Raw genomic sequence first — 21,713 nt, 5'->3', positions numbered from 1 at the left:
TCGGAATAAGTCTTCACATTCACCTTCATGATGGGCTTTAGAGGTAGCATAACTTCCTCCCAACTATCATATTTAACCCCAACCTGCTTGCACAAAGAAAAGAACAAGGAAGCAAATCCCAGACCTACAGTTGTAACAGCTGTAGCAGGACTAATGATAGTCTGACAGATCAAAGCTTCAATGTTGATGAGCTTTCCCTCTTGAATACAATTGTTCAATGTCACTCTTTCTATCTCGAGACAACAAATGCGATACACCAGGCAGAGTAGAGGGGAAAATATAATTGCCCTCGGTGTATCACGTATATTATTCGGACTCCAGTTGTAATATTTTTTTTTGGTAAATATGAAAGATTTGGTACGAGATAGTTAAATATATAAGAATTTTGTGGTTGTATGTAAATGCCCCTAAATATTTATGTAATTATAAATCAATAAATAAGGTAAAGAAGACCGGGCGAGCGTAGCATAGAGAGAGAGAGAGAGAGAGAGAGAGAGAGAGAGAGAGAGAGAGAGAGAGAGAGAGAGAGAGAGAGAGAGAGAGAGAGAGAGAGAGAGAGAGAGAGAGAGAGAGAGAGAGAGAGAAAAGACGAGGGCAGGGAAATATAGTGATTTTGATTTTCCCCCTTTCCCTCTATTTTTTCGTCCTCCACTCCATCATCGCTCCTCGAGCAGTTAGATGTCAGCCGGCGACAATGGTTTCCGATCAGGAACTTGCCAGTTGCGTGGAATCTCTGTTCCGGCAAGGCGGCCCTGCCGTCGTTACGTCCATTAACGGGGTGGTCCGCCAGTTGGAGGCCAGGTTCGGAATCGATCTCTCCCACAAAATCTCATTCATCCATGACCAGATTGATATGCTCCTTAGCCCCCGTTTCCCCAAACTATCTTCCACTTCTTCCACTGGAAGCCACCATTTCTCCCAGATCCCTACCGCATCTCCATCGGCCCACCTTCCTAGCCCTTCGCATGATCCTTCAACAAGCTTCACGGCTCAGATGTCACAAGTAATGGCGGGGGGCGCCGCCAAGGGGGATCACATTAATCCCCACCAGTATCTGCAGCCTCCAGTTGCAACGCCTGCACCTTCTGCTCCTCGGATCTCTGCCCCGGCTACTAAAGAGAGGTTTCGTCCTTTTATTTCTTTTGTTTTTTTTTTCTTTTGAATGTTGTTAATTTTGACGTTGGTTCGCGTTCGTTTGTCTACGTGCTCCAATTGATGACTTGATAATGCCGGTCTCAAGGGAGAAGGAATTCAGCTTGGAAAGTGTTGGGTTAGATGGATTTGGGTTGAAAAGGGGAACGGATTTTTTGGTTTTTTTTTTTCTTTCTCTAATGATTTGTTGTTGCCGTTGTCTAGTTGGCCTAACTAGCCTAACTAAGAGGAATATGAAAAAATAAAGATAAAATCATTGGGAAGACCATGAATGATCAAAATCATACAACATCAATAACAACAACAACAACAAACCCTTAATACCACTACGTGGGGTCGGCTACGTGGGGTCGGCTACATGAATCATCATAGAATGGTCAAAATCATAATGCGATTTAAACCTTAAATCTTGAAATTTTTTAAGGGGACCATGCCAAGGTGGCGAAACAGGGACAAATAAGATAAAATCTTCTAGATAAATTAGTACTTGATATTTTGTTAATGAGCTTACATTCAAGCAAAAATTACCATTTCAAGTTGTAGTGACCGTGTTAGGATGCCAATATTTCTTGAGGATGAACGATGTGATTCGGAGAATCTCTCTATAAGACTTGAGAAAAGAGAATATTTTACCAAAAGCTCTTAATAAAATATGTTTCCATTTAATATGGTTGAAAAATTAGAGTTTCTATCTTTGATAAGTCAATGAATAGTAATAACGTAGAAAAATGAATTGTGAAATTCTTTTTATTTTTTGAGCTCTATGGTTAATTTGAAATATGTTAAATTGTGTATATGCTGAGTAAGGAATGTATTTAAAATTTTACTTTTTGTCTATTTTGAGTTATTTGTATGATTTATGTTGATTAGGCAATGATGAAAACTGGCATCAAAACATGATTTGGATTAATAATACAATACAGCCTTAAAATGAATTAGTATTATGAGATACATCATATGTTTGATTCAAACTATCATGGATTCATAGCTTGAATATCTTTTATAATTGAGAGTAAGTTTAGTTGATAGTTTAATTTAAGGGATCATTTGAAATTATTAAGACATTGACATGCATACTCATAAAGATATTGATTGTCGCATGCAAATTTCATATTTACCAATGGAAAAAATGAACTGCTACTATTATTGCTATGGTATTTAATGCTCGAAATCTGTTATGGGTTGGGTCGATCAATCACGTAAGTATATATGTTAATTAAGTAATATACAATTAAAGATTTTGTGTATCAATTTCACGAGGATAGTTATCAAAATATTCATATCACGAAAATTTTTAGTGTACTATGCCGCTGAATGTAGTTTAAAGTGATTTAAGTGCAATAAGGAAAATCCTAACAATCCTAAAAGATCAGTAATAAAAGTAACAATTAACACAAGTTGTAGGAGCAAAAAAGACGGAGAACAACTTTGAGTTCTTCAGAGGCAACGAGGCTTATGCTCTTGTGATACCGATATAGTATTTTTTCTATGTTTTTTCAATGGGTTTCCCTACGTGATAGTTGACAACCAAAGACAATTCTCATTAACTTACGTTTAGCTCATAAGAAGAGTTAAAAATCATATTACAGTTAAGAAAGACTTAACAATGCAAGGTTTCCCAGGATTCCTCAGATTCTTTATCTTGATTGTAATTTTCTAATGACAATATGTTTATTCCGCTATGTTATTGTGTGTTAATCAAGGTTGTGAAAATCTGACCGGATATCGAAACGAAAGGAAGAGAGGATCAAAGTTCATCGATTTAACTGGGATTGAGCTGGAGGTTGAATCGGATAATGTAATAATTATAAAAGATATTTAAATATAATCAAAATGATGCAATAAAAATCATAATTGTAAAATTAAAAAAAATTGATTAATTGTAAAATAAATTCTAAAGAAAAAAAATGAAAATTTAGTAAAAATCTTTTCCTTACAATAAATTGTATAATTATATTTCTAATGAATGGTAACTTACTAATTATATTTTAAATTACATATTAATGAGTCTACCAGAATCACAATAGAATGAAAATCATAATTTTATCAATTAATTTAAATAAAAAAAAATAAAAAAATGCTTAATACTTCTCAAGTTCTTGCATCATTTTGATTATATTACCTGTTACATATTATCTTTTAAATTTTTAATGAATGATAACCTGGTTTTCGTACTATCTTGTAAATTTCAATAATAAGTTGTGAATTTTTACATGTTTTCGTTCCATCTCAATAAAAAACTAGCTTGATATATGGCTTTAGGAAATTAAATAATGGGAAAATTTAATAAGCCTCACACTGTTTAGGAAATCAAAGTGATAACAGGCTCCGTTGGTTGGAAAAATTGAAGTTTTATCTTTGCCCGGTTCTCGTAAACTAGAACCGGTTGCTGGTTCACCGGTCGAACTGATGGGTTGAGACAATCTGGAATGATTTGATGTTGAAGTTGTTCAGTTAGATGCTCAGACCGGACCACTAACCGGTTCACAGTCAAACTGGCCGGTCCGGTTCAGTTTTCAATACATTGGTGTTAACTTACTCGTTTCATTTTGCAGTTAGAAGTTATAGATCTAAAAAAGTTTTTACATCTTAATTGTTTAAAATAGAAGTAAATGACGATAACAAGGCTGACACATCAACATATGAAAATCAAAAACTTGAAAAACTAGTACGAGAGAAACTCACTATAAATATAATGAGAAAAACCATTCTTACATACAGGTGCATGAAACCAAATTAGCTATAAGATATGAGGTAAAAAAAACATGGAATATTTTATTGTAAACATTGAAGATATGAATACAAGAAAGTATGCCAACTTTCAACTATGCCAAGTGTTCTCCACAACAAACCAAGTCATCGCCTTACAATGAAAGACTATCCTCGATATTCCTCACAGAACACCAATTTATCTCTCATACACAAAATCTCAAATATCAAAGCAAAACTAACCCTAGGAGTTTCTCCCCAAAGAAGAAGGAAGGGAAACCCTAGGGTTTTACAAAGAAACCCTAAAGCTATCTAAAGATAGCCTCCAACCACACAACAATCTCCTCTAGATCATGCCAAAACTCTCATTATGTATCTCTTGCCAAAATTTGATTGAAAAAATCTTGCCAAAAATTTGACTGGTGACGACGTAGCTATGCCTTTGGCTAGCGCAACTATACCGTAGGCCGGCATTGCTATGCCAATGTCTGACATAATGCACTTATTTTCTGCCTTGCGTTTTGGTTCCACAAAATATGATCAACATCTTTCATCTGCAAAATACCACCAAATTACCTTTCCGTAATATAAACTTATGACAAATATGAAATAAAACATGATATTTAAATCATCAAAACAACATAAAATTGAGTCGTATCAATATTACTCACTAAAGAAAACTACCTCCTCTGTATGTTTTCTTAATGCTTTGGAGAACTCAATTTTTTTTAATCTATTTTAATATCAATTAGAGCTTTTTATTTTCTTACCTAAATCTTCTTTGACATTGGGTCACATTAAGATTTAGAGTCGATATTTATTATTAGTGTAAACTACTATGGTTAATTACCCCATCCAGTCATGATGTAACAATCTTAAGTAAGCAGTTATCTTAGACTCAAATTTTGTATTTGAGGCTTTAATTCAATTAAATGAGAATGATTAGGGGAATAAAGGAAAACTTGATTAAGATCTCATGATTTTCGCATCCTAGGCGTTCTAGTAGACTCAATCTTCCAACATAAGAGTGCTACAAGCAGTAATGCCTAATGAGCTTGATTAGCAATTTTCGGTTGCCTCGTTTTATTATCTTGAGTCAACCATGATAGAAGTGTGTTTGTGTCAAGTATATGCATTCTAGTTCAACATTGACTCATTCATTGGTTGAGGGCCTTCTGCACAGGCTTTGATTGAATGATTTATCGGCAAACAACATAAACACTTACGATTCTAGACATGACCAACATTGGCTTAGAGGCATACATGGTCATAAGGTATTCACAACTAGTGGTTTAACTAAAAAATCATGTTGAAGATAAACGAGTGATATTGGTTGATTTAGTTTGGATTGTTTGGTTTGTTAGCATGAAAATTTGTCAATGCTTATTTATTTGGTGGCTTATGTCATTATTATTACTTTGATTGAGAATTGGGTCTAAAATCCTAGTAAAGGCTCATTATGTTAGGTTCAATTTGATGGGCTTGATGGCTCGATGCCTACCCAAATTAATTTGGTTATGACTTATATTTGTTGGTAGGTTTAGTAGGCACGACTTATACCTTTAGGGTTGGTGGTTGAGGGGGAGCCATAAGTGGATCTTAAAGCTTTAAGCGCAAGGAAGGCCCAACAAATAGTCATGATTTTTATTGAAAGTGTATACTAACATGCATTTTAACTTGATGACTCATTGGAATCCTAGGACTATTCGATTGTTCAATTTGTTTGATATTACAATACAAGTATTTAATTTGAAGCCTTGTGGGAACTTATGGTGTTTTAATCTTCAGAAGGGCATATTGGAAATTTGTTACCTTTCGTAGGACGTTATAATCATCTTAGGTTCATTGAAACATTTTGATGAGGATTAGTTCAAAGTTTGAGATGTACTTTTCACTTTTTCATGATGTGTTTGCACGCAAGTTGGTGAACTAAGCTTGCTTTTTAATGCATTCATGTACTTTATTGTGCATTAACATAGTTATTGGTGTACTAATATAAGTATTTGCGTCTGTAAATCATATATGGATAACTAAGTTACATGTACGGGTTAGACACCTCTAAACATATTTTATGGTAATTCAATGCTATAACATGTTTTTAATGTGTTTTCATGCTTGTTGGTGCATTTACTTTGGATATTAATGCACTTGAATGAATATCTTCAAGATATTTATGGATATCTTGGATGTCCAAAGCAATCTATGTTCCTAAACTATTTTTGGGAATGTTTTGATGGAATAACTCACCTTTTAAAGCAAGCTCAGGTGTATAAAGCATTTACGAAGTTTATGAGTTCAAGTATTTAAGCATTTAGCTTTTTGAATGAAAAGTGATAATTATTTTTATTTTGGTTTGATCCTGCTTCTTGATGAATTGATGTTATCCTGCCTGTAGAATCTCTGCTCTTGAATTTGTCTATGCATTCTTAAGAGGATGTTATATGTGTAGCTTTTCTTATATGCTTTTTTGATGAGAAGTTATGATGCGTTAATTTCTGCTTACGGGAGATAACTGTCATGTGAGGCTTTATTAAATGAACGTTGGCGGTGTCTTATGAGGCTTGGTATGTAACTTGACAATAACCTAGCCAAAAGAGTTTCTTGCACGCTTTAAATTGGCTCATTGTGTGAGTTTATGGATTGTAGTGCAAGCTTGTTGTAGGCAATTCTTATGATTGTAGCTACATTAATGTGAAAAAGGGGCCTCTATAGGCTCTCAAATGACATTGATCTTTGGAAATGATAAGGGCGCTGTTGGTTCTCCATGAATGTCTTAGGTCAATTCTCTAAGATGAATTGCATGAGAGATGGTTTGATCTTTTTTAAGTAGCTTCAATTGTGTAGAAAAGGATCTTTTGTGGCAACCCTTGAGAGGCTATTAGGGGTTAATGGGATCTATAATTTTTAGAATGATCTTTTCTTGTTCTTTTTATGTCAGCTACCTTAAACAGGTTAAAAGAACAAGGCATTTGTGGGAAATTTAACAAGGTTTTGTGGTAACTCATTGTTTGAAAACCATTCCAGATGGATTGCCATAAGGCATGCTTATATTAAACATATGTAAACGTATCAGTAGCTCAATTTCATTTACTTTCTGTTGAAATGGCTTTTTTTAATGACAGTAGTGAAATCTAGTCCCTCAATGATGATTGAAGTAATGTTCTAAACATATTGACAACACCATAATCTCAAATCATTTGATTGTCTTCCTAATGACAACCCAAAAGCAGTCATTGAATTTCAATATGGAAGTTGTTGGCAACAATAATTTCTTTTCTTGGTTTGAGATCAATGATTCAACGGCTTCATCTAATCAAATTGAAGATCAATGATTTTTTTGGTGACTCACAGAGGATTGATTCTTCTTCTTCTTCAAAAGTGTCAACTTTTTCCATAATGGCTTCTGTTTCTTCCTTATTGTAGAACTTTCGTTTTGTTCATTGGTAGGCATCTATAGAACTGGGAAGGCTGTTTCCTCGACTCGGTTAGATTTTCTCGTGGATAAAGGAGTGGTATAGTGGCTTATTGTTGTTGGTGCTGTGTGAGATGTGGACAAAGATTCATTGTGCTATGAACGGACTGTTTGGCATCATTTGCTTATTATGAAAATAGCAGAACCACATAATGCATGCAAAATAATACAAGAATGCAAAGTATTGTTATAATCATTCGCCAAAGCAGGAGATATATTATTTTGAGCTTAAGAAGGAGTTACATGAATTTGAGTGTTATGAATTATTCAAATGCTAAAGAGGGGGGTATTTTGTGGTGTTGACATTAATAATAAGCTAAAAAGGATAAAGGATTGACAGTTAAATTTGTGAAGAAAGGAATTTGAAAAAAATGTGCTAGTAATAAAACATGGATATTTAAATATAGAAGCTAAAAATTTTAAAAATAATAAGGAAAATCAAATTACACTTGAATTAGTTAATTAATAAGCTTTATCTTAATTCACTGACCCAGCAATCACATAGTTCCATCAATTAATCCATCTCCAATTTATGAAAATAAATTATTAGGTAATTATTATTTTTTATATTTTTGCCTAAATATACAAAGAACATAGATTTTAGATAGCATAAAAGGACTTCAGATAATACCTTAGTAAAGTAATGTTGGAGCAATGGGGATGCCATTAAATAATATAATAAAAGTTATCATGGCTGTGGCACTAATGAATTGTGTGCATACCTCAATTGATAATTGTACAAGACATGTCCTCCCTCTTTTAGTGGATTTATTTGATCTTTTAACTTAAGATTGTTAGATGAGAGTGAGATATTTTATAGGATGTCTTGACAATTGGTTGGTATCATTGGTCTAGTTTGTGCTAGAAAGTAAAGTTGAGAGATGGCAACTAGGATAACAACTAAAATTTGGAGGAAAACCCAATGCTTTAATTACTTTGGATAAGATTATGAAAAAATTTAGGGGTTGTTTGGTCGCAACAAAATGAATGTACTGATTTATTTGCAATAGAAAAATTCAAGCATTTGGTTGGAAGAAAAATCAATGCAGTTTAAAATTTCAATATATTTGGAATTCATTTTCTAGTTCATTTTTAATATATTTAGAATTTACTGGATTTCAACGAATTTCAAATATACTGCTTTGTGTAAAGTGATGTCGCTCCCTGCTCATCGTCGCTGCGCTGTCATGACCCGACTCAAAAGCTTGAAATTTCCAAGACATAACGAACTGATGGATGATAAAATTACAGAATTCTTACATATATAAATATATGACACTCCACAATAACATTCAGCCATAAAAGAACCATTAATTACAAAATATATAAAACATCATCAAAACCAAAAATATAAGGACATTCAGTACATAATAATATAAAGCAATTAAAAAAATAAATATAGAAATAATATTATCTGATACCAATTCTCATTTAATCCATTTCTTCTATAGACAGTCTCTTATGTTAGTCATTTCAATTCATTGAAGTTTCTTTTGGAAGAAACATTTAATCACATAATACCTTTGAAAATAACACAGTGAATAATCATAGTTCTAGTATATATTAAACTCTTATGCATATGCTCCAACATTTATGTAGTCCAAAATGATAAAAAAAAATTAAATTTTGCTTTCATAAAACCTTTTTCTATGATTTAAAATCTTATGATATTTTTTAATATATTTTCATTTAAGAAACCATGTCATGATCATTGTCTAAAATGTTTGTACTAGTTAAGACAACTATTTTTATTTTCATTTTTTTCAAATATCTTTCATTATTGTTTTTGTGCATAAGTACAATAGCATTCTTAGCTAGTATCGTAACTAGGGGACTTCTGATTGACTTAAACTTTTAGTTCATTTGATTTAGGGTTAAAAATCAGATGGTTGAAGTAAGATGTTCTGACAAATTATTGTCAAAACAAATTGAAATTAAAATTTTGACTTTCTAAACTAGCATAAGTAGATAAAATAAGTTTGTAAATAAGAAAAACCAAGAAATAAAAACATTTTTTTTAATTTAAATATTATGGTTAAACATTTAAAATTATGTCGGTGCTTCCCTTAAAACCAACTACTGAATTTATCTCAAAATTCATTGTAATATTCTTCGCAATGCATGTTATCTATGAACTTACAAGAAAATCATCTTTTATCTTGTTTCACAACCTTATATATAACTACTTCTAGTACTGCTACCTGAGTAGATAAAGTTTTGACTTTCTAAACTAGCGTAAGTAGATAAAATAAGTTTGTAAATAAGAAAAACCAAAAAAATAAAAACATTTTTTTTAATTTAAATATTATGTTTAAACATTTAAAATTGTGTCGGTGCTTCCCTTTTATATTAAAACCAACTACTGAATTTATCTCAAAATTCATTGTAATATTCTTCGCAACGCATGTTATCTATGAACTTACAAGAAAATCATCTTTTATCTTGTTTCACAACCTTATATATAACTACTTCTAGTACTGCTACCTGAGTAGATAAAGTTTTGACTTTCTAAACTAGCGTAAGTAGATAAAATAAGTTTGTAAATAAGAAAAACCAAAAAAATAAAAACATTTTTTTTAATTTAAATATTATGTTTAAACATTTAAAATTGTGTCGGTGCTTCCCTTTTATATTAAAACCAACTACTGAATTTATCTCAAAATTCATTGTAATATTCTTCGCAACGCATGTTATCTATGAACTTACAAGAAAATCATCTTTTATCTTGTTTCACAACCTTATATATAACTACTTCTAGTACTTCTACCTGAGTACTAAAGTTTTAAACCCAAGATATCAATCTTTTTAGCTTTTTGTCCAACTCATTTAGTTTCTTGAATGCATAAGATATTTTTCTTTTTATGAACCATAATGTCTACTAATTTCTTTAATTTACCAATAAGAATACTTATATTATAAGTTTCTATCATAATATTAGTTTCATGTTTTAATATTTTTGCTTGCATTTGTCCATAATATGATAACTCTTGCTTATTTAAAACTAAATCCGAGCACAGTTGTGGCGACCCTTGTGTACTTTTTCACTGTATTTAGGTTATGCTACGTGTCGCTTTCAGGGACACCCTAACATTGATACATTGATTAAATGATTCATGACAAAGTTTTTTAACAAAAAAAATTAATACAAGTTGTTAACTGCCTAATGCAACCATTCACTTTTTACATCCGAGACTTGTAACTCGATAATGATAGTGTAAACATAGCGTGAAAGACTAAATTTCTCTTGAGAAGCTTTTGCATTGTCATCATAATGAAAGCGACACCAACATTAATCAGATAATCATCAATGTGTGTTTAACTTTCATAAAAATTCTTGGTGTGTTTTTGAGCATTTTATTTTCTTCTATTTATTTGCTTTTGATGATTTAAATTAGACTACAAACCTATTCCTAACAATAATTGTTTTGTTTACCACTATAAGATAAACTCACGTATTAAAAAGGCGTTTGAGGTGCACATCATTAGGTGTGTCTTAAATCAGAAATAATCATCAATGGGTTGAAATTGCATAAAATTCTTGGTATGCTTTTGTGCTTTTTGGTTTCTTCTATTATTTGCTCTTGATGATTTTAATTAAGGCACAAACATGTTCCTAAGAATAAGTATTTGGATGCCCCTATAAGATAAATTAATGGATTAAAAAGGTGTTTACAGGTGCACATCATTAGGCATGCCTCAACATGAAGTATCCAAACAGCCTTAGGCTTTCCCTTGAATGGTTTGACTGAGACTTACACTTTTTTGGTTGTAGCATACACCTTGAAACTTTATGCCTCGAGGTATTTGAGGTTGGTACCTTAAATTTATAATATAATATGAATTGAACAAAACTTTGTTAGATAATATTATGATATAATTAATATAACTTATAATATTTTCTAATTTTAGTTTTAAACTCGCTTTGATCGCCCTATTGATGGTTTATGTCTATATATACATATATATTTGTATGTATATTTTATAAAGGAAATCAGTATTTGGCAGAGGCCCAAATACCGATTTTCCATGCGTTAGGCCCCATGATGAGAGGCCCCGCAATGTGTACCCGTGACCTGAGGGGACATACAGTGAACCCCGCCAACCAACCAACAGACCACTACCTTGAAGTTTGCACCTCACTTTAAATGCCTTTGTTTCTGATTTTACCATTTTACAGCTCAGATAAACAACATTGGATAGTGTGCTTTTATAGAGGGAGTGTGAAGATCCGGAATTCAGTTCAATGAAATGTATTATAAATGTAATTGATGATTGTATGATCCATTCCTTTTTACATATATCCATTGGTAAATTAAAAGAGAGGCTTGGAACAATGGTTAGGTTGCCTACATTCTTATCTAGACGCCATATGTTCATTTCATGAGAGCAATTGTGTTGTGAGTACAAGGTTACATGCACCAACCCCTCCATGGACCTTGCACTGGTAGGAGGATAATGTATTGAGTATGGTCTTTACATGTTCATGGGTGTATTCGTTTGGTTTCCTGTTACTTGCTACAAATTCTAGTAAAAATTTGTCTTGTCGCAATGCAATTTTATCATCTCTCTCTCTCTCTCTCCACCCCAACCCCACAATCGGTCAATCACACTTTATGTTTCTTCAATCAAGTCAGGAAATAATCATCATTTCAGGGTGCCTAGAAAGAAACAATCTTATGTTTAATTTGAATTTAGCTTGCTCTATTCTTGTTCTCAAGTCCAATCACTCTGTAGAACTAGGGAAGGAGAGGGTGTGGTTGCCTTACACAGATCTTCTAACAGATGGCATTGCATAACTTCTCATGACTGTTATTAGAGAAGAATAAACAAAAGGATTAAGCTCTAAAAAAAGTCCCGGTTAAAATGTTTTTCAGTTTTTTTTTTTTTCTATTGTACAAAATGTCTTTGATTGACCTTTGTTCCATTTATCTTTTGCCAATACAACCTGCCACCAAGCCCGCCCTTAAATGGGCAAAGGTTGCCAGTGTAGTTGCAATAAAAATCTTGTGAACTTTATCCATGCTGCTTTTTTATCTCATTGGGAAAACATTGCTGTTTGATCATTTACTTTATCATGTTTTCATGGTTTGTTCTAGTGTCCCTGCTGCTCCTAAAAGACGAGGCGGTCCAGGCGGTTTAAGTAAAATTTGTGGAGTTTCACCTGAACTGCAGGTCATTGTTGGTGAGCCAAAGATGGCAAGGACAGAGGTTCTTTATTTTTCTAACTGCTAATATATTTTTTTTATCTATTATTCTAAATACATGTCTTGGCAATGCATGCTTTGTTTTTCTTGATCGAAGTAAAAGGTGCTGGTATACTGCCATTCTTTTTTCTCAGATTGTGAAGAAACTTTGGTCTTATATCCGGAAATATAATCTCCAAGATCCTAACAATAAGAGGAAGATAATATGCAATGACGAATTACGTCTGCTTTTTGAAACGGATTCTACAGACATGTTCAAGATGAACAAATTGTTGGCTAAGCACATAATTCCACTTGAACCTGCAAGTTAGTACTTAATTTATTTTTGTCTGTACCAAGTCATTATATTCTTGATGACATTTTGTATCTTTTGTTTTCTGTAGAGGAACCGAATTCAGATTCTAAGAGATTAAAGCAATGCAACAAGGAAGTCGATGTTTCACTGGAAACTCAAGCTAGTCAATATCTTGTGGTTATCTCTGATACTTTGGCTGATTTTTTTGGCATGGGAGAAAGGGAGATACTTCAGTCTGAGGCATTGAAGCGTGTTTGGGATTACATAAAGGCAAAACGCCTAGAGGTTATATTATGCCTTATGTTCATTCCATTGTTCTAATGCGTAGGTCTCTCTGCACACCATTTTAATAAACAATATCTATAATTTTCATGATAATTTGCAAATATATCATCGAATCTAGATTTGAGGTTGTCTTCTGTTACTTTCTACAGCTGACTTTGCTTTAATGTTCTCTTAATGAGATAAAGTTATGCTGTTAAGTGCTTTTGGTTTGTTACGTTTCCATACTGTTTTTTAAGCAACCTTGGTTTATGAGTCATGCCTTTTACCTCTTGAGATCTTGTAGCCATTATTGTCCCTCCCATCCCGCCCCACCATGAAAACAGCAGTTTATGTCATTTGCCTGTCCTTGTCTCCCACATGACAACTCTTTTTACTGAGGAAGGTTAATGGAACACCAATGTCATCTTTGAATTGGTCTTTAAATTGCATTGATTCATGGTCGCTGCAATTATTTTTTGCCTTTCTTAGTGAGCATAATTAATTTTTAATACTTTGGTTTAAATTATGAGGATGTACCATGGTGTATGCTTTTTGCTGATGACATCCTTTTTATGCATAAGACTAGAGAAAGAGTTCAGGATAAAATTGAATTATGGAGGTCTACATTAGAGTCTAAAAGCATTCGTTTGTGTAGATCTAAAATTGAATGCGTGGAATGTAATTTTATTAGTATTAGATCGAGTGGCAAAATTATAACAATGTGTCATTGAACCATTAAAAGGGGTGATCATTTTATATATCTCGGTTCTATTGTTTAGGTTGATGGTGATATAGATGGGGATGTTTCAAGTTGGATGGTTGAAGTGGAGGAATGCATCAGACCTATTGTGTGATAGAAAAATATCGCTTAGACTTAAAATAAATATTTATAAGATGGTGGTGAGACCTGCAATGCTTTTTGGCCTATAATGTTTGCATTTAAAAGAGAAGCATAAAACTAAGTTAAATGCTGTTGTGATGAGAATGCTTAGGTGGATGAGTGACTTGACTCTTAGAGACAAAATGCAGAACAAATATATTCGTGAAAGGGTTGGTGTAGCTCCAATTGCAGACATGATTAGAGAGAGTCATCTTAGATGGTTTGGTCACATTAAAGATTGGCCGTCTGATGGTACGGTTAGGACAGTAGATGTTTTAGAATGTAGAGTTTGTGTCAATTCAGGGTGATGGGCTGGGTTTGGGCTTTAGGAGGACCTGAAGTTGGCCGACTTGATTATGCTTGATCTGAACCAAACTTATTTATTATGTGTTAAAATATTTGATTTGAATTCAACTTGACACGAGCTTAACTAACCTGAACCCCAGTCATCTAACCATTTATTAGATAATTCATGTAATTTCTTTGGACAACATGGCCCGATTAACTTGACCCAAACACATCTAACTTGAACCTGAAGAGTAATTGGGTCAATTTTGGATTTAATCTGGTTCAGTTCAAAATTGAACCAAATGATAATTGGATCATTTATTGACACACATACTTTACCATTTGTTATTGTTCCTGTAGGCATTCTTGCTTCACATAATTGTGCTTCATTCAGCTACTAGCCACTGTATAGGAATTGTCAGAGAACCTCTCTGTGGGTCTATTGCTCTATCGTTTTACTCACATTTGAATGCTTCTCAGTCTTGCTTTAACTTTGTTTGCTGTGACTTGTCCAGGACTCCATGAATAACATGATACTGTGCGACACTAAGCTTCAGCAACTGTTTGGATGTGAAAGCCTATTTGCTTCAGATGTCTCTGAGATGTTGGCACGGCATTTGTTCAAACAATCCTAACAATTATGCGATTAACTGGTTAGATTACACTAAGATTCCTTCTGTTTCAATTATTTTTTTCTCTAATATTGGTGAATTGTTGTTTATTTATTTTTGTACATTATCATGTTTTTTTCAGTTATGATTTTGTCAGTTTGTAGCGTTGTTCTAATTTCAAGTGTTGCTTAATGCTGCAGCTGAACAAGCATAGGGTGCTTTTATAATATTTTCAGTTTTCGGAAGAAGAAAAGAATATAAAGCATTCTAGATTTTGACCATATAAGCCATTTGATGACATTGATTTGTTTAGAAATATTGTATTTCATGTTGAGCAGAATATAGGCTAAATAATTTGTTTAATATGTTAACAAAGATTTTTAGTTTAAAAAATAAAAAAAAATATGTTTTATTTAATGTTTTAAATCTTTAAAATATAATAATAAGAGAAATTATTGAAAATTAGTTTGAAACTAAACGCCAAGATTGTTGAAATCATTGACATCATGGAGACTATGGGGGGCTGTTTAGTTTGGTGTATTTGTAGTGTAAATTAAATAAAATGTTGGCGTTTTCAACATTTTGGCATTTGGTTGAATTACAACGAAATATACTTAAAAATTTTGGTGAATTTAGAATTTATCAGCAGTTCAAAAATAGTGTATTTAGAATTCGCCAAATTTTGGTAATTTTAAACTTCATTATTAAATACAGCCCACATTGCCATAATTGGCGGCAACTGCCACTGCCAACATCTGCCAGCTACTCCCAGTTAGGGACTGCAGCTCCTCGTTGGCCCTCATCATTGTTGACTGTTGTCCACTGACGACTGTAGTCGCAACTCCTAGCTTCTACGGGTCTCCTTTTTTCATCGTCCCCGGTCGGTGGTCGCTGCCGCTGCCCTCTAACGTATTTAACATTGATTTTGATTTTTTCTTTTCAAATAAAATAAGAACATAAAGGCCTGTATTTATTTTGTACTAAATCAAACAACTACAAAATATTTTGAATATAATGAATTGCTTTTATATTGCATTACTTTTTTAACAAACTGAGCAGTCCCTAAAATTTCCATAGAGAGAATAAAACTAAATTGATACCAAATTTAGAAAAATTGTTTTAAATTTCAAATTGTGGCATCTTTGCATGTTATGCAATTTCACAACTTTATTCCTCACTTAATGTAATCAATAACATACTTGCTTTTCAAGGTGCGCTTGAACTTTTTTATGAGCAAAGCTAATCATTTTGCTAGACAATGTATCAACAACCATATTATTGATTTGTATGTTGTCATGTTTTAAGGAGAAATGATGGCATATAGAAAAAGTTTATGCATCAATGTAACTAGATTTATTAAATATGAAGACTGTATAATCTAATTTGATATGAATGCATCTAAAAAAGATGGAATTTTTAACTCCAAAATTGATAAATTGGAGTTTAAGGAACTTTGGTAGAAGGTGATAGTGATGAAATATTATTACACTCATGATCTATCCAATAAAATGATTATGGGTTAGCACTAAAGAAGTTTAATAAATGGAAATTTTTAGGTCCAATAGATATTTGGATTTTGATGATTATAAGAGAGGGGTTATTTGTTAATATATTTTTTATTAACTATAAAGATTTAAATGATGCAAAGATGATTGGAGAAGAGGTGTTTTGAACTTAAATTTTAAGATAAAAAATATTTTTGGTTGTGATGCTTATAGGAGAATCAAACTTATGAGTTAGCAATGAAGTTATGGGAGACCCTAATCAAATATAAGCTCAGAAAAAATATTTTATTTTTGGAGAATTTGTTTGATTTTATTGTTTGGAAGATTTTTTTGAAGGTAATTTTTATATTGGGTGTAGTTAATGAAAAATATAGAGTAACAACAAGGGCTGTCTTATTGTTTACTTTTAAAAGAGATTATCAAGGAGCATGGAATTTATTTTGTGGGCATCAAAGAGAAAAGTTGAAGCTGTTAATTCTATATATGATGGGGAAATGATTAAATGCTAGTAGTTGTGATGATCCCTAAGTTTCCAATAGTAAGTGGAATTACATCACAGATCAATAATTAGGCCTTATCTTTTGCAATCCGTTTTTTACTAATGATAATCGTAGTAGGTGAAATTCCTTCATGAGTCAATCAATAATTTAGGGATAACTCAGATGATAAATAACATAGAATTAATAGAATTCTGATCAAATACAGGGTGTAATTCTAATACTAATGGATGTGAAATTAATAATGGTCAATGAAAATTATTGGAAGTTCATGTGATTATTTGGTTAATAAGTTTTAGTACATTTGATTTATGGAGCAAATGAATGGCCTATTCATGATGTCATAATTTTAAAGTTGAAGTTAAATGATTAAAATGAAGACGTACCATGGAGTATTATGGAATAAGAGAGCCCACAAAGGCGAATTATGGATTTTTTTAAGTTGTAATAAGAGTTTTCATTCCATATGTTTTCTAGTGCTTCACAAAAAATAGCTTTGGCAATTAAGTTGATAGAAATAAAAGACGAGAATTCCAACATTCAAGTTTGATAGAATGAGGATGAATAGAGTACTACAGGATTATATTATAAAGATAATTGGATTAACACCTATTTAAGATAAAATTTCGATAGATTGCCTTGTGTGATTTAGCACATACAATCAAGGGTTAACATGTAGTAATCAACAGAATTACTATGTGAAAATTATGAAGAAAAATTAGTAGATGAAAGGTAAAATAGCTAGAAGTTGATGAATATATGCAAATTATTGCAAATATATCAAATAGTTACTTTAAGGGAATGATGGTGATGATAAATGATATACTATAAAGTTACGACGAATCAAATTTATATTGTTGATGCATGATTTTTTTCCCTTTTTTGATGCATCATCTAAAAATCAAACAAGGAAAGCATAGCTTTAGCTACTGGTAACATTCAGTGCTTATCAAGTGGTAAATATTTTGTTATTTGTTGTTAATTATGCAATTTTATATTCGTAGGAGCACTCATGTGGTGTTGCATGTTATTCCTAACATATCAAGGAGCAGCATTTATTTCTCACACTATTTTTCTATGAGCTAATGCTATCATGCATTTTTAGTTCAAATTATCTGCTACGCTTTCTTTATTCCAGAGGAAAATTCCAACTGCATTCTGATCTTGTTAATGATTACCACAAGTCGACTTTTTTAATCATGCTAAATTTATGAAGAATTCCCAGTTTTTTGTTTTTGTAAAAAGCACACGTTTCTTAAAATTTATATTGAAGCATAATTAGTCATATCATCTTTGCAAACAAGAATACCTACAATGCTATTTACCTAATTGGTTTCTTTGATTCTAACCTAACCTATATGTTGATGATGAAGAAGATGAATAACATGAACTTGCTTGATTGTTCCAATCAATGCCATCCCTGTGAGCTTGCTCAGCCATGGCTTGCCACACAATGTCGTACATCGCTTAACTACTATTGTCAACCTTTGATTGGCCAACCAAAAGACTCATTCGTTGATCAACAAAACGAAGTTTAGTCAATGCATTAAAGATGCTGCTGGCTGACCTTGGTTGTTGATCAGCCTTTGGCTTTCCAACCACAGTTCGTTCAACAATGATCATTCAAAATGTGTGCTTGCAAGCTATGCCATCACTAAGCAGGCTTGTGGTCTGATCGCCCATTTGTGCTTGACTTTCACGTAACCCAGTTGTGCTAAACTAGCAGCTACAGATGCAGCCATCTAGGTGGATAAAATCCAGATGCATACCACAGTTGCTGTAACCCAAGCATTAGTGCGGCAATTTGGATCAGGTTTGATCAGTTCTAATCGGAATTGGTACCCAACTGATTCAGTGAAGTTCCAATGTTAACTGGCTAGAACGACATTTATTACATAACCAAAGCCATATCTCTTTTTTTTTTCATTCGGTTCCAGATCTGTTCTTAAATCCTATAGATTTCATGAGTTTGGCATTATTCTAATTTGATTTGCTTCCTTTAAGTAGGAGTGCTTATACTTTTGCTTATGTTTTCAGCAATAATAATTGAATTTTGTAACAAGTAAATTTAGTTAAACAAAATTATGTTGCACAACTCAACTGTAAAATCTACTGTTTTAAGTCATTTTCATGCAATATTAAATGAAAAAATAGTGTACAAGTATCATTATAAATCATTAAAAATGCAAATATTTATAACAAATTATTTATGATTGCTATGAGTTTTTGTTTAATTTTTATAAATACGATTTTCATTAACCCGCGAGTGCATCCCTTTGCATAGTTTCGTAGCCGTAGCTTAATAGCCAGACTTGACCTATAACTTGGAGAGCTGATCCAAATTGATTTGTTCAGTTTTTTGGATCGATTTTCAGGTCTGACCTATAACTTGGAGAGCTGATCTAAATTGATTTGTTCAGTTTTTTGGATTGATTTTTCAGGTCAATTTTTTGAGTATTTGAGTATTTTTTGCACACCCTATTGTCTGTCATAAGTCGTGCAAGCTATTTATAACTGCATACGTCGCTTTGAATCTAGCCAGTTAAATTGGGTCGTTGGCAACTTGAGCATGATTGTATTATTCAGGTTGAGTATAACCCATGCATGCTCCGGCTATAGGTAGCCCAAAGTAAGTCCATTTGGGCTGCAATCAAACCACGTATCCATCAGTTGGACTAAGCTTGAGGCAGCCGTATTCTTCATGATGGTTGGATATCGTATCCATCAATTAAAAAAAATTAAAATTTAAACAAATTTATTTGCAAGGATATACTGACAGAGTTATAACTACGGGTGATCAAATCATTAAAAGGTGTGAATGTTTTAGATATCTCGGGTCTATTGTTTAAAGTGACGATATAGATGGGGATATAGATGGGGATGTTATTAGTAAAATTCAAGTTGGTTGGTTGAAGTGGAGGAATGTATCAGGCCTGCAATGCTTTGTTGTGCAGAATGTTGGCCTTCAAAAGAGAAGCATAAAACTAAGTGTTGATGAGATGAGAATGCTTTTGTCACGAACTGTCTGATTGTCTTGGTTAATTCAACTTATTAATTTTAATTGCTTTCTTTAGTTGCTCTTTCATGAATTTGTGAATATTAAACTGTTAGTAATATAAATAGAATAGTAAAGATTTATTTTTTACTGTCTGACCGTCCCTTCTCGTCTTTATTAATTTCATGCCCTGGGTTGGATTAGGACAGCTTAGGTGGATAAGTGGCTCGACACTTAGAGACAAACCCCAAAATGAATGCATCCGTCAAAGGTTGGTGTAGCTTCAGTGGTAGACAAGATTAGAGAGAACGTCTTAGATGATTTGGTCACATTAAATGTCCACCATCTGATGATCCGGTTAAGAGGGTAAATATTTTAAATTTGACTTATATTAAGAAAGGTAGAGATAAACCTAAAAAGACTTGAGCATATTGTATCAAAAATGATCTTAATTTGTTAGAATGAAATGAAAATATGACACCCAATAGGACACAATGGAGAAAAAGGATCCATGTTGCCAACCTCTCTTCGAGGCTCGTTGTTGTTTCTGTCTTAGACAACTTAAAGGACTTGATTACCATTGAATATCCACAGAAGTGTAAAGCTCATTAGAATTATTTAAGATTTTCTCTTTTTTTTTTTTTGTGGTCTGATATTGTTTCTTCCATAGCATTGCTTCTAGTTAAACTTAAGTGGCTTTCTACTCTTTTGGTGCAGATGTGAAGTTTCAGTGGGTATCTAGGCAGTCTAACAGTATAGGAGATACTGATGACAAACTGAACCAGGTGCTTGTTTTTTTTTTCTTGATTTTTTTGTAGTTTTATGTTGTATTTTAATCATGTTAAGTTTAAAAAGATGATTATGGTTAACTTATAAAATCAACTTTTAGTCTTTTTGAAGAGGAGCTGTGTGAATAGGAGCAACCTTGTTTCTCTTTCACTCTTGGGTTTATAAATCTTATCATATGATGCTTTTGAGTTGGGGTGACATGTATTCAAATTCTTTGGAGCTGTTGCATTCATAAACCTTGCACAGGAATGCACCTTGATCATCATTCCAACTATAAGTGCCAAAAAAAAAAAAAAAAACATTTGGTTTATTGTCGTGTTTTTGTATATCTTCATTTTGTAATTTTTCGGACCTAATTTCATTGGTAAGGGTAAGTTAGGGGTGTGAGTCAAGCTGGTTCATGGACCAGTTTGATAAATTGCTCGTGAACAGTGCTCGATGACCTAACAAGCCAAACTGAATGACTAGATAGCTCATAAGCCTGCTCGTTTAAAAAAATATATATTAATATAAAATATACAAAAAAAATATATTAAATTTGAAGGTTTTATATTTTATATTAAATATTTTATTATTATTTTTTTCTCTTAATTGCTCATTATATTTGTCATTTTATTATAATTCTATTCTAAATTGATATTATTTTCTCTATTTTATAACAAACTAGCTAGCTTGTGGGCCAGTTAAAACTAATAGACTTAGCTCGAGCTCGAATTCAATAAAATTAATTAAGCTCGAGATTGAGTTTAGGGTGACTCGGCTTGACTCGACCGTTCACAAATTCTCGACTTTTCAAGTCTTTCTTATATTTGACATGAGTCTTTCTAGTTTGCCATTTCTCAGAACTTTCTTGCTGATTTGCTCACTTGGTTACTTCATATTATAAATTCCCCTCTATATTATCCTGGTGAGCTAAACGAATATCTACAAATCTTCCAATTGTAACCCCATCATTCGTCCAATTAGAGCAGTAGAAATAGAGAAGACTTTAAAGTGACCTCACTCTATGATTAGAGAAAAACAACAATGCTACATCCAATTATAGTACTCTA

The 21,713-nt window shown here is 32.7% G+C and overlaps 1 protein-coding gene across 1 annotated transcript; it reads left to right on the top strand.

Moving 5' to 3' along the window:
- The first annotated feature begins 576 nt into the window (after window positions 1-576).
- LOC110025946 lies at window positions 577-20,859 on the top strand. The gene is made up of 6 exons (XM_020726646.1): window positions 577-1,122; window positions 12,430-12,541; window positions 12,672-12,843; window positions 12,921-13,117; window positions 14,780-14,917; window positions 20,590-20,859. Exons 1-5 carry the CDS (start codon window positions 695-697, stop codon window positions 14,897-14,899), a joined length of 1,029 nt encoding a protein of 342 aa, XP_020582305.1. The 5' UTR covers window positions 577-694; the 3' UTR covers window positions 14,900-14,917; window positions 20,590-20,859.
- The last annotated feature ends 854 nt before the right edge of the window (window positions 20,860-21,713 follow it).

This window comes from Phalaenopsis equestris, unplaced genomic scaffold (genome assembly GCF_001263595.1).
Source record: "Phalaenopsis equestris unplaced genomic scaffold, ASM126359v1 Scaffold000343, whole genome shotgun sequence".
Classification (NCBI taxonomy): Eukaryota; Viridiplantae; Streptophyta; class Magnoliopsida; order Asparagales; family Orchidaceae; genus Phalaenopsis; species Phalaenopsis equestris.
This window is presented reverse-complemented; position numbering and strand designations above follow the sequence as displayed.